This window comes from Notolepis coatsorum, assembly GCF_963971535.1.
Source record: "Notolepis coatsorum genome assembly, chromosome: 7".
In the NCBI taxonomy this organism is placed as follows: domain Eukaryota; kingdom Metazoa; phylum Chordata; class Actinopteri; order Aulopiformes; family Paralepididae; genus Notolepis; species Notolepis coatsorum.
In genome coordinates, this window is record NC_140171.1 from 45,864,636 (window position 1) to 45,879,599 (window position 14,964).

A 14,964-nucleotide genomic window follows, 5' to 3' on the forward strand; every position below is an offset into this window, starting at 1 on the left:
ACTTGATTACGTAAGGAACGGTACTTTTGTCTGTCATCTGCAGAACTGGAACACACTGATGCTTTTTTGGCTACAGTATGTCTCTCTCATTCATTAAAATTCATTAAAAGCTACTATCTATCCATGGGGCTGATTTGTTTCTGACATAAATAAGTCCAGTGCAACCTCTGGGTCATCCTCACAACATACCTCCTCCCAGTTTATACCCAACATTTCATTAATAAAACCGTCTACATTAAAACTCTTATATGACCGTGAGTGAAATTTCAGGGGAGCTCCCACAGACCGTAGTACAATATATACATACATGAAACACATATAACACTGTACATAACAGAATATTTTAAATAAAGTGCATGATGAGTGGTAACAGTGATTATCAAGTCCAGGTAAGTGCATGGTGCACGTGAGGGGACAGTCAATGAGCGTTTAACAGTCTGACTGCTTGGGGGAAAAAGCTGTTCTTAAATCTTTAACTCTTGGCATGTATGGACCGGTATCTCCTCCCTGAGGGAAGGAGCTGAAAGAGGTGATGTGCTGGGTGAGACTGGTCCTTGATGATACACTTGGAGCGGTGGAGGCAGCGGGAGGTGAAGACGGTGGTGATGTTTGATAGAGGAGTCCCGACAATCCTGCCTGCCGCCTTCACCACCCTCTGTAGAGCCTCTTGCTCTGCCTTTGTGCAGCTGGATAACCACACAGACTTCACACAGACTGTCTGTACAATACTGCTGTAGGCCTATAATACTTATGTAAATAAGTAAGGCAATTGAAATATATCTGCAGTACAGCTCAATACACACAATTGTTAAGGGGATGCAGACCAGAGAAAGACTTCCGTCTTGTTTACATCAGGGTCCCCCATTTTCAATTCATCATAAATGTACAGTTCCCTCCCCCTTGTATATATTTACTGTATGTCACAAATGTAACAGTACTGCATGGTCTGCATCCCCTTAACAATTGTGTGTATTGAGCTGTACTGCATTCTGCAATCTGTTAATAAAGTTTTCAATCAATCAATCAATAAATCAATCAATCAATAAATCAATCAATCAATCAATCAATCGGTCACTGTACCCATTCTGCAATCTGTTAATAAAGTTTTCAATCAATCAATCAATAAATCAATCAATCAATAAATCAATCAATCAATCAATCAATCGGTCACTGTACCCATTCTGCAATCTGTTAATAAAGTTTTCAATCAATCAATCAATCAATCAATCAATCAATCAATCAATCGGTCAGGTCACGTGTACCCATTCTACAATCTGTTAATAAAGTTTTCAATCAATCAATCAATCTGTTAATAAAGTTTTCAATCAATCAATCAATCAATCAATGAATCAATGAATCAATCAATCAATCAATCCCGCAGTGCAACGTGACCCAAATCATACGGCAATCTGTTAATAAAGTTTTCAATCAATCAATCAATCAATCCCGCAGTGCAACGTGCAACGTGACACAAAATCACGTCACCATAAAGTTTTCAATCAATCAATCAATCAATCCCGCAGTGCAACGTGCAAAAATCACGTCACCAAAATCAGCCAATGGAAGCGAGGGGTTGCTATGTGCGGTGCTTGTATGTGCGGGGGCTTGTAAGCGCTGGTCTCCAGGTCTGCAGCTGGAAGCATCTCGGGGGAGAGGCCAAGGAGGGGGGAGAAGCCGGGGCTGTATAAGAGGAGCAGAACCATAGAGGATGATAAACAGTAAACACACATACAGTAGCACAGTCTGTACTGAGCGTGAGTGAGCACCCAGAGAGAGGGAGGATTGTACTGAGCACACGGAGAACAGGACCATTGTCAAGACAAGTAAAGAAGGGAATCTTTGTTGGAACCAGTGAGTGAAATGATTTACAGCTTGATGTACATTTTCATACTGCACATTCATAACTCTATATTCAGTAACAGCACAGAATATATTTAAGTTTTAATAACTTTTATAGTGGATTGCTATATGGTGTTTGTGATCATTTTGAAAGGATGACTATGGAAATGCACGCTTTTAAAGGATAATGTGCTCTCATAGTTTCAGCTATGGAGACAGAGAGGACGACGCAGACAGCAGCAGAACAGATGACTGACAGGTAGGAATGAAATGGTGTGATTTACTGTGCTTCTTAACTCATTCAACTTAAAGTGATTGACATTGCATGGAAAAGAGTTCTCTGTAAGCATGGCATTTTTTTTAAATTCTGTATTGTTAGTAGCATGTATTACCTACATGTAATAATGGCACTTTATTAATTAATTAACAATTAATTTGAAAAAGCAGATATAAGTTATTCTTAAAATGAAATGAAAATGAATAAAATAAAAAAAAGATATAATAAATAAAATAAAATAAATAAAATATACAATAAAAGGATAATGAGGATAATAATACATTATGCAATAATACAACAAAATACAAATGCAAATGAACTCTTCAAATACAGAAATGTCCATTGATGGCTTAGATCTAAAAGAAATACAGAAATTGACATTTATTTGAAGGATAAACCCCTTGAGATATGCTATCTCGTTTTCGAGGGGGTCCTTAACATAAGATACAAAACATACAATACAATACATAACAAAACAAAACACAGGACAACAAAATACACTTATACACTGACAGGCGCTCTCCCAAGCTCACCCCCACAGTCCACACTGATTCCTCCCAAGAGGATCACCAATATATATATGTTCCCATATAAAACACATACAAAATGATAGTTTGAGCTGTAAACATGTAAACCCTAACACAGTAAATCAGTAACAAGTGCAAGTAGTCTGTAGATGAGTAAACAAAGATTATCTTAAATAACCGGTAAGAAGTGAGAGATCTGAGTGAACTAGGCAGTTTGTTCCAATCAGCTGGTGCTTTATATTTAAAGGCAAGTCGACCAATAACTTTGGTGGTTCGAGGTATGGTAAAGAAAGGATGATCCGTGTGTCTTAAATTATAAGTTGAACTATATGGAATTAGGAACTGCTTTAGAGAGGGGGGATAATTCAAGTAAATACATTTGTAAACAAAAAGCAACCAATGAAAATGTATTCTGAATTGAGGAGAAAGCCAGTTTAACGACTCAAACATAAGACAGTGATGGGTTCTATAAGGACACCTCATATAAATCTGCAAACACTATTATAAGTGACATTTAAAGGACGGAGGTTTGATAGTGTGGTGTTCTGATAGACTATGTCTGCGTAGTCCACTATTGGAAGTACCAGCTGTGTAATGATTATTTTTCTAACTTGGAGAGAAAAACAGTTAATAGAACGATACAATATTATAATTTTTTTTATCCACTTTTTCTCCTTATTTTCAAATTTTCTCCCATCCCAATTTCGTATTTTTTCCAATTCTTCCCTCCCCTGTCTTGAACGTTGCTAGACTATGCCTCCCACTGGTCGGCTGTAGTGAGGATAGAAGCCTTGCATCACGTGTCCCCTCCGGTACACGAGGAGGCAGCCTGTCGCATCTTTTCACCGCAACAGCTCGAACTCTCAGTGGCGAGGAGTAACGCGTGGGAGGCTCACGCTGCCCCCGATACTTACTGTTTCCACTGTACCGGCGTCACCCAACCGACCTGTAGGAGTCGCTGTTCACAACGTCCAATCCCCACCCACCGGCTTTCCCACCCTCTAACACGGCCAATTGTGTTAGTATGTCGGCCGGCCAAGCCGGTAGCAACGCCGAGAGCTGGGCTCGATACCAGCATCTCCTGCGTTAGTGGCGAGCGCCTTGCTCACTGCGCCACTCAGACGCCTACGATACAATATTCTCAGGCTACAATTTGTTTTCTTTATCACAGCATCAATATGTGACTTGAAAGTGAGTTGAGAATCAAGCCAAAGAACCAGGGCCCTCATTTATCAACGTTGCGTACGCACAGATATGTGCGTAACCCGTGTGTACGATCATTTCAAAGCAGTGTGTGACTTATCAATTTGAACGTGTGCTTGACTTTGTGCGTATATTTACACTCAGCTCAGGGCATGCGTACCTGCCGCCCGGCGGTAGAATATGGATACTGCATACGGACGGCATATGCTTTCATCAGTTTCATGCATTAGTTTCAACGCGGAAATAAGCTTTCGTTCATTAGTTTGACTGACGTATTCTGTATGACCCCTGTAATTCATTATAGTTCATTGTAAAATAGCAACAGTAGTGTAATTATGGTCAAAACCCTATAAATAGCATTTGGAATAATAGGTCTTTCCTTCTTTTTTTTATTGATCTTTTTCCCCCTCCATTTTTCCTCCGATTTTCTCCCATCCCAATGTTAGTCATATGCCAATTCCCAATCCCCCTTCCTGGTCGCTGCGCACTTACCCCCCACAGTCAGATCATCTGGGAGAGTGAAGACTATTACGTGCTTCCTCCGACACACGTCCAGCCAATCAACCGCTTCTTTTCACCTGGCAGCGCGGATCCTCCCTGAGAGGGCGTAGCGTGTGGAAGGATCACACTATCCCACTCAGGTCCTATCCACGCTTAGCAGGCGCCCCGACCGAACTGTAGGAGTCGCTGTTTACAACGACCCGGACCCACCCCGCCAGCTTCTCCCACCCTCTAATACTGCCAATTGTATTAGTGTGAACGGCCAGCCAAGATGGTGACAACCCCGGAGCTGTGAGCTGGATTCGAACAGGCGAATCTTGGTGACGAACGCAATCTCCGCTACGCCACCTAACCGCAATAGGTCTTTCCTTCTGAATGAATGCAGCATGGTTTATATATAGCGTTATCTTATCGGAATATACGAGGTGCACTGACTGCGCTCCGCGTAACTCAACTCGTTATTATTTTGCGCATAGATTGCAGAAATACGGGAACGTTTATTATATTTAAAAGGCTTTGCCATTGTTAAACGAAATAAGTGGAATTTTGAAGATGTAAGCAGAATACAAGTCATATGAACACGCACAATATAGTGTTCTTCCCCCTTCCTACTGTATAAGAAAGAATAAAAAATGCATTGCAACGAGAACAGAGGTTATTTGTTGAGTTTATGTGTATTACAAAACCCTTGCAATAAATGTGTCTTAAATGAATGAAAAGCATACATGCTCTGGATATACAGGTAGCATATATCGTGTGGGTGATATGACTTGTATTCTGCTTACATAACTTCAAAATTCCACTTATTTCGTTTTACAATGTCAAAGCCTTTTAAATATAAATCAAAACGTTCCCGTATTTCTGCAATCTATGCGCAAAATAATAACGAGTTGAGTTCTAACAAAGAACGTATTACATGCTGGGTAGGCTCATAGAGTAAACTGTAAATAAAATAGCCTATAACATTATAAAGGATATGGGCTATAGCAGGGGTTCCCAACCTTTATTCCCCAGAGCCCCACGATTCCTGGGAGACATATAGGAATATGATATGATATATTATATATGCGCAAGTTACTGTTGCATAATGTAGGCTATGGCTGCTATTATATGTAATTCATATAGGCTATCTAATACCGACAACAAAATAGATTGTATGCCTCTACAGATCATATTATACCCGGTAGCCAATCAAACAAAACTAATAAAGGCATTCATATTCCAGCATGGTTAGAATGACACACCAACGCCAAACAGTGGTTAACAGTCTTTATTAGTATTTTGAGCTGTCCAGGCAGAATTGCAGCAATGGTCTTAGGGAGTCGTTGATATTTGACATCACCGTGTACAAGTCTGCCAGCCTTTTATTTATCCCATAACACGCTTGTGGAGTTTCTCAGAGTTCACTCGGGTTAGTCCATTATTTCACATCCCATGGGGGGTGTTTCATTACCATATATGGATAATCATGCACGAGCATTGACGGTAAGAACAAATGGTATTTATCAATATGGAGTGTGCGTAGGACCCGTGTACGCACGGTTGATAAATCCTGATATTTCTATGTGTACACACATTCTAAATTCCGTGCGTAGGAACGGATATAGAACACTTTCTATGCAACGTTGATAAATGAGGGCCCCAGGTACTTATATTCATCGACATTCTCGAGAGGAGCACCATCTAAAAACTTAATCGACAAATTATTTGATATTTGCAACAAATTGTATCTAGTACCAAACAGCATACTATAGGACTTCTTCTTATTTAATAAAAGTTTGTTAATAGCTAACCATTTCTGAACAGCATCAAAATGAGTCTGTAAAGCATACTGAATTTGTTGGATATCAGACTTAGAGGAATAAATCACTATCGTCAGCGTATAATTGAGTAAGACAGTCAGATGGTATCTGGGTGAGATCATTAACAAATATAGAAAACAATAATGGTCCTAAAGATGAACCTTGAGGAATACCCTTGTCCATAATCAAAAAGTCAGACTGTTTACCCTGATATGATACACACTGGCGTCTATGGTGGAGATATGAGTTGAACCAAAGTAAAGAATGATTAGAGACACCAATAGCACACAGTTTGTCAAGAAGAACATAATGGTCAACCAAATCAAAGGCCTTTGTAAATATTGCACCAGTGACCATGTTATTGTCCATTGGTGAACATCATTGGTCAATTTCAGAAGGGCTGTGGTTGTGGAGTAGTAAGGTCTGAAACCAGATTGGCATGGGGATCAAATATGAGATTAATTAACATAATGGGATAATTGATAAAAATATTAGTTTTTCAAAGACTTTTGCTATACTATTAATAATTGAAACTGGTCAATAATTATTGAGGTCAGAAGGATCACCACCTTTATGCAATGGAATGACATGACATGTCCAGCTTAATGGAGTTTCATTAGTTGTTAAAGATAGATTAAATAAGTCAGACAAAGGATATGATAAAACATGAGAGGCAAGTTTGATGAACTTGATCTCCATACCATCTGAACCACAGCTATTACCCAAGCTTAATTCATCAATGACCTTCTGAACATCAAGTGGACGAATACTTCTCAAGGAAAAAGAGCTGGTGTTATTAAGAGGCACATCAGAGTAGGAAGAGTCATTACATTTTAGTCTGCAGACAGAATTAAAGTGCTGATTAAAGGCAAGTGCAATTGATGAGGGATCATTGACAACTTCATTATTAATTCTAATATGAGTGAGACTTATAGTTGACTTCTTAGTTATAGTGTTGATTCTCTTCCAAAACTGTTTTGGATTGCTAAAATCATTGCTTAAACAATCTTTGAAATAGTTGGATTTAGCATTTCTTGTTTTAGTTGTACATAAGTTCCGTATTTGTTTATATGCATTGAAGTCGGCAGAGTCCTTTGTCAGGCGATGCTTTTCCCAAGCCTTATCTCTTTGTTTATACAGATTTATAAGTTCACTATTAATCCAGGGCAAGATGTCTCCAGGGCAGAAACGTCTCCATTGACAGCTTGGATCGAAAATAAGGTTTCCTGTATGAGCTGAGTTATTAATTATGCTCCACATGCTCCACCAGTTGGTCAGCTGACACTCATACAGGAAGTGGGGAGTGTTCCTCTTTTTGTAGTTGGTTATTTTTTGGAGATTTTTCCACACTGAAGATGAGTCACTGGCTGAGAACCATTTTCAACCTCTCAGAATGCCTCTGCTTAGCAGCCCCTGATAGCTTTCTCCAGATGGTGCTTTGCCTCTCTGCTTTTATCCCTACTCCTGTAAGCAGCCTCCGTATTTTAGCTGTCTTGAGTTCTGCTGTAAACGGGGTCATCCGTCCCTATGTTCCCCGGGTCCTATGTTCCCCGATTGATTGATTGATTGAAAATGTTATTAATTTTTATTATTTTATTAATTATTAATGTCCGCCTTGTTTCGAACTGGTTATGGTTAGGCCCTCTTTCGAAGTTGGTTAAGGTTAGAGTTTGGAATCAGGGCTGGTGGTCTGACTATCTATCGCTACCGGGGAACATATGGACCCGGGGAACATAGACATGCTCCCCTGTAAACCAGGTCTAGATGTGTTGTTATTGTCTTCTTTATGAGCAAGCACCAGGCCAAATTCCTTGTATGTACTTGCAGAATAAAACTGATTCTATCAATGTTTGTCAGTGTGACACATGTTGTCTGACCAGTGCGATCTTATGCTTACACATAGTTAAAGATTCTTTAACTATGTATAAATATCACTTGTTGAGTTGGCTGGGATAAACATCATTTTCTCTCTCTTCTAATCTACAGGGATCTGTCAGAGCAAATCAAAGCTATGACCAAGGAGGTCCATGTCAGGGCAGAGAAGACCGAGCTTATGCTGAGTTACCTGAGGGGACAGCTCACCCTGCCACAGCATAAGGTAATACTACAAATATTACACACACACCTCCTCTATATCAACTAATAATCAATAATTGATACTTCTTTGTTTCATGCTGCTGTAGTTATATGGTAATGCATATCCTGTATACTTTTTGTAAGCTAGTGTAATGAGGTAGAAACCTTGCGATGGCAGCCCCTTGGAGTAAACTCACTCCTAAGTTAAATACGCTCCACTTCGCCCCATGAATTGGATTATTTTTAGGTGGTGGAATGGATAAGAGCGTAGTAACATACGGGGTCACATGGTGCTGGTGAGTGGAGGGTTTGTGGTTGGAGGCTGTCTGAGGACAGGTGTGAAGCGCCTCATGTGACTTTTTAGAAGGACTGCCACTGACTCTCCTTTTCCTTCTACATGTCCTCCTTTCCTCCTCAGCTCCTCTTGTGTTCGCTGTATGAGATTTACCAGGCTTTGGAAGAAGAGCTGGACAGGAACTCCAACCACCCTGGTGTTGCCCCTATTTTCTTTCCCACTGAGCTGGCAAGACTGGAGTCAATCGAGAAGGACTTGGAACATTTCTATGGCCAGGCTTGGAGGGAGAAGATAGTTGTCCCTGCAGCCACTAAAAGATACACTCACAGGCTAAGACAAGTATGTGTCTCAACTGGATGGTATATCATCAGTAAACACCTGGAAACTTGCGACACTCCATTCACACTGTCAGACTATAATATTCATGAAGTATGTATGATTGGTAAATGTTACATGCAACTGAGTTGCATCTGAATTGCATAGTATATGCTATATGCTATTTGCTATATGAAAATAGCAAAAGTCATACCTCTGTTCAAGACTGAAGATAAACACCACTTCACAAATTATAGGCCTGTTTCTCTACTTCCTCAGTTTTCAAAAATATTAGAAAAACTCTTCAACAACAGATTAGATAAATTCATTGATAAACATAATTTACTCACCGATAGCCAGTATGGATTCAGAACACACCAGTCAACATCACTAGCATTAATAGAACTCATTGAAAAAAATCACAAATTCCATAGATCAAAAAAAACATGTAGCTGGAGTATTCATTGACCTAAAAAAAGCATTTAATACTATTAATCATGATATATTAATCAGGAAATTGGAGAGATATGGGATCAGGGGGGTAGTATTGGACTGGGTGAGAAGCTATCTAAATAAAAGACAACAATTTGACAATGAGAGATTATAAATCTGAATGTTTGGACATTGCTTGTGGTGTCCCCCAGGGGTCAGTGTTGGGTCCAAAACTGTTCATCTTGTACATTAACGAGATATGTAAAGTATCCAATATATTTAAATGTATTTTATTTCTTTCATGTTTTACATATATAGTTTTTGTTTTTTTGTTTTGCATATATATATATATATATATATATTTTTTTTTTTTCCTTTTTTTATGTTTTAAAATAGTACACTCATTTGAGTAGTGGAAAAGGGGTAGGATTAAATAAGTGTATACTTCTTCCTACTCCTTTTTTTTTTTTTTTATTATCTTTTTTCCCCTCCATTTTCCTCCGATTTTTCTCCCATCCCAATATTAGTCGTTATGCCAATTCCCAATCCCCTTCCTGGTCGCTGCGCACTTACCCCCCACAGTCGGTCTGGGAGAGTGGAGGCTATCACGTGCTTCCTCCGACACACGTCCAGCCAATCAACCGCTTCTTTTCACCTGGCAGCGCGGATTCTCATTGAGAGGGCGTAGCGTGTGGAAGGATCACACTATCCCACTCAAGTCCTATCCGCGCTTAGCAGGCGCCCCGACCGAACTGTAGGAGTCGCTGTTTACAACGACCCGGACCCACCCCGCCAGCTTCTCCCACCCTCTAATACTGCCAATTGTATTAGTGTGAACGGCCAGCCAAGCTGGTGACAACCCCGGAGCTGTGAGCTGGATTCGAACAGGCGAATCTAGCCGCTCCGGGGTTTGGTGACGAACGCAATCTCCGTTACGCCACCTGACCGCCCCCCTTCCTACTCCTTTTCAAACATGTAGATTGAGTTGTGTTTTGCTTTTGTTATTGTTTGTTTGTATTCATTGCATGTTCGAAATAAAGATTTCAAATCAAGTCAAAATATATCATAGTATAACACCCCATGCACCTAACAAGAAGAAACGTATTTGTAAAATTACATAATCTGCAACCGTAACAGCAAATAATTGCATGTTAACTACAATGATAACTACACAGCATCGAGGTAACACTTCTCACCCTCTCTTCCTGATAGATTGGCAAAGAAAACCCTGAATTCCTGGTGGCTCATGCTTACACCCGGTACCTAGGTGACCTGTCAGGGGGATCAGTGCTTGGCCGCCTCACCCAGAAGTCTCTGGGGCTGAAGGACAAGAATGGCCTGGCGTTCTTCTCCTTCCCTGGCGTGACCAGTGCCAACCTGTTCAAACAGATGTACCGTAGCAGGATGAACAGCATCGACCTGACGGAGGAGGAGAGGAACGGAGTGCTGGAGGAGGCCAACCGGGCCTTTGAGTTTAATATCCAGGTAAGGAGGAGGGATGACAGTTGGGATGAGGGAAGTAGATGACGGCAATCAAAGAAAGTGGGGGAGCTGTTAACAACAAAAGATTCAGGAGGGGGTGATTGGGACATACTGTATGTTAACAGTAGTTTTGACCAGGGTGTGAAGATTTTTTTAATGTGATTGTTTAATCATGTATGAGCTGTTGAAAGGCTAATAGTAGATGTGCTTTTTTATTTTTATTTATTTATTTATTTATTTATAATTATTTTTATTTTGTTTATTTGGACGGGACAATGCAAAATTAATGAACACCGTGGAGTGTAAAAATTGCCGGATTTAGCACGAGGCTAATTTCCATCCGTTGTCCCCAAACATAAAAACAGGACTTATAGAAACAGTAAGACATGTACAAATACATAAAAACAGGACACATAAAAACAGTAAAAAATTTACAAATACATAACAGCAATACACAGAAATACTAGTGGCTAGAGATATGTCACATGTGGTCACATGACTGGTTGGTCTTCAGCCATTTTTGTTGTTGCCCTCTAAAAGAAGCAAGGGGGGAGCTTTTCCATATGGAAATGTTTGACTGCCTTTTATGGACAGGACGTTTCGGCCAAACGTGGTCCGTCTACGTTGGACCATGCAGTCACCTCTGGTGTCTGACCTGGTGCAGAGTCCAGTGTTTTTCTTTTTCTTTTTGTAGATTAATTCCTGTACATGAGGGGGAGCTAGTCTATGTAGGCATTTGTAGATGAAACAAGCGCTTTTTAAGACTTTGAAATTTTCAAAGCTCAAAAAGCTATGTTGTTTCAGAATATTGCAATGGTGGTATGCCAATGGTTTCCTGGCAAATACCTTGATGGCTCTATGATAAAGCTGTTCGATGGGTTTCTTTGTCTTGTAGGTATTTGATGAACTACAGAAGATGTTGAGTGTAACTAAGAGCGACAGCGAGCTGCAGAGACACATACCTGTAACACACTCCACACTGGCCAACGGTAAGACACACCTGGGTTCTTTAACTAACATAAAGTAGTGACTGTGAACTTGTAAAACAGGATATTGTTACATCTGCTTTGCACGATCTTAACAACAACTAAAATGTTTAAACGTGTTTATCTTTAACTGGAAACGTAAGGGGTTACTAGTCCTTGTCTAAAAATCCATACCTTTTTTCCTTCTCCAGGACAACAAATGATGGCTAAGACTCTCCAGATTCCAAGCTCCGCGATCAAAGCTTCACCTCTTTTCAAAATGATCCTGGGACTCTTTGTAGCCCTGGCCACAGTCAGCATGGGAATCTATGCTTTGTAAAGAAAACAAGATCCACATATTTCTCCTCGTCCGTTGCTGTGAGCTTCTTATCTATTGACTCTGGAGGAGAGGATGGTGATGATAAGGGAGGATTAAGTGAAGGCTTATTGGGCTTGTATGCAGCAAAGTGATGTCCGCACAACGTCGTTGATACCAAGGTTGACACACACTGGTGTCAGCCCAAACGTGATGGCCCAAGCCTGGAGACCTAGGTTGTGCCCCCTCCCATTTCTACAGTATTTGTATTATTATGATTGTTATTGAAAGTAACAAATATAAAATCTAAGGAGGAGAATGGGGTGGTGGTGGGATGCAAGGAGACAGCTGAGATAGCAAGAGCTGTCTTTGAATGAACATAATGTAAGCTGATTTGTACTGTAAGTTTGACTAAAAGTGGTGTTTAAGACTTAAACCACAAACGCCATATATTGCACTGTAGACTGTAGAGACTCACAGCTGGTGCTGTTGGACTCAGCAGGGAAATACACTTTTATTGGTCTATGTTTGCCCCGCCCTCTACCCTTAAGCCTCTACTGGCTACTGGTTGGTGGAGGCAACAAGGCAGTATTTCTAGTTTTGTATTTCTACTTAGTTTTCCATCATGTTTTTTTCTTTCACACCTTTGTTCTAATTTAGCTTGTTTCTTGTTCTTTGTAAAGTGTAAAGTGTAGATAACCATGAGAATTAGACGTTTATTTGTAATAGAGGATTTTGTAGTTATCACTGTAATATTGCTATGCAATGTTTTTATGTAGCCAATAATGCAATGAATGAATGAAAATGTTTATTTAAAATGGACACCACAGCCACATTGGACCAGCCACAGTGGACAGACCAGATGCGCTGTTTCGCGTGTTTATAGCACAAGTGCTAGTTTTCGACACAAATTATTGCAATTATTGCACCAATGTGCAATATTTGTAAATAAAAAAGGAGGCCGGGGGGTTATGTACTGTACATATTTCTACACTTTGTAATAAAATGCTACCTCAATTGAGGTATAATTCATTTACATACAGTATGTTTTAATAAAGTGTTTACTGACTGAAATGAAGGAATGTGCAAGTTTATGTGGCACACTGATGAAGGCCGGATGGCTGAAAACGTTTTGTGCGCTATAACAACTTGAAAATAAAAACAACGATATTCCGAGTGCGGTCCCTACTTCCTTTTTTGCAACTTAATTAATGTTGGACTACGCACCTGTCTGAGCGCAGTGGTTACCCCCTTTTTCTACTAAAGTTGATGTGTTCTCATTACACTTGTTGGTATTTGAGATGGAGAAGACCACTCAGCCAGCTATAAAACCAAATCACATTCATATACACTAGTAAGGATTTGAAGTGTAGCCTACAGTCTCGTGATTACAAAATTGACCTTTCTCACTGTTTACAACTCTCTACTCATAATCACAATTGGCCTTGATATGGACGCATTTCTGGAAACCCCAACACATTTTTCTTTAAATTAACATTTTATTAGGCTTACTTGGAGAATGTTTTTTCCCAAGTTAAAGCTGCAGTAGGCAACTTCGGCAAGTTTACCTGCCCAGCTGAAATAGAGCAAGCTTTGCACCACTTTTTAAGCCCATGCACAATGTTTTCTACAGACTCCCAGAGGCAGCAGCTTTAAGCTGAATAAAATATATATATATATGTGTGAAATAATCCTCTTCAGTCCCCCAGACGCTGTCACCACCCTTACCAACAGTCTTGGAAACCTGTCCTCCCTGGTCAAGCCTTATGTCAAGAACCTAGGTGTCATTTTTGATCCACAATTTAAATTCGACAGGCAAGTGAACTCAGTGGTAAAGGCATGTTTTTTCCAACTACGCACCATTGCCAAACTCAAAGCCCTTCTCTCCCCTGCAGACCTTCAGAGAGTCATCCATGCTTTCATTTCAGATTAGACTACTGCACCTCCCTCTATATAGGCATTAACCAGTCTTCCCTGTCCCGTTTACAACTGGTACAAAACGCCGCTGCCAGACTGTTGACCGGAACCCGCAAGAGAGACCACATCACCCCTGTCCTTGCCTCCCTTCATTGGCTTCCAGTACGCTACAGGATAGATTTTAAGGTTCTCCTATTTGTTTTTAAAGCCCTTAAAGGGGAACTATTTTACTATTTCTTTCACTATTTGGGCACTTTTACACAATTCCTGTGAGTCTATGGAACACCTCTGTAATATATATATATTTTTTATTCATTGTTTTGTATTTCTAATCAAGTCCTCAAAAACAGCATTTTTCTACCTCAAGATCTCGAGCTGTTTTGAGCCTGGGCTCCTAAACCACTGTGTGGCCTGCGCCGCCTCTTGAACATTAACATGCAGCAGTGACTATATGACATCACATAATATAGGCACATTTTCAAACGACTCAGTTCAGTGAGGGTGAATATTGTGAGAGGAGAATTGGAAGAATGCGCCAATATGAGAATTTTGAGACATAGATCATATTAATATAAGTTCACATAGCTAGGAAACAATGCTAAACACTCAAAAAGGCCATTTATAAGATAGTTCCCCTTTAATGGTCACCCCCCCTCCTACATCTCAGACCTCCTATCCCCCTATTCCAACACCAGGTCCCTCAGGTCAGCCGATCAGAGGCTCCTGACAGTCTGGAGGTTTAACCTCAAGCTCAGGGGGGGCCGTACCTTTGCTGTCGCAGCCCCTGAACAGTGGAACAGCATCCCCACTTCCATTAGGCTTGCCCCCTCGATAGATGCCTTCAAATCTAGGCTCAAACCCCACTTCTACCTACCTTTCCCGTTCACTGACTCATGCCCCGTTTTCCTGTGTGCTTGCCTGTGTGCCCTGCCATAAAACGGAGTGTGATTGTTGTCAATATGTATCTATGTATCTACCCTCTGTACAGCACTTTGGTTGACACGTGTCATGTTAAAT

General features: G+C 40.4%; 1 protein-coding gene across 1 annotated transcript; it reads left to right on the forward strand.

The window, feature by feature from the left end:
- The first annotated feature begins 1,729 nt into the window (after positions 1-1,729).
- Positions 1,730-13,126, forward strand: LOC311231417 (heme oxygenase-like). The gene is made up of 7 exons (XM_084317997.1): positions 1,730-1,851; positions 2,041-2,098; positions 8,136-8,247; positions 8,644-8,859; positions 10,480-10,752; positions 11,645-11,738; positions 11,927-13,126. The coding sequence occupies exons 2-7, from the start codon at positions 2,049-2,051 to the stop codon at positions 12,052-12,054; spliced, it is 873 nt and encodes a 290-aa protein (XP_084174123.1). The 5' UTR covers positions 1,730-1,851; positions 2,041-2,048; the 3' UTR covers positions 12,055-13,126.
- Positions 13,127-14,964: the final 1,838 nt, after the last annotated feature.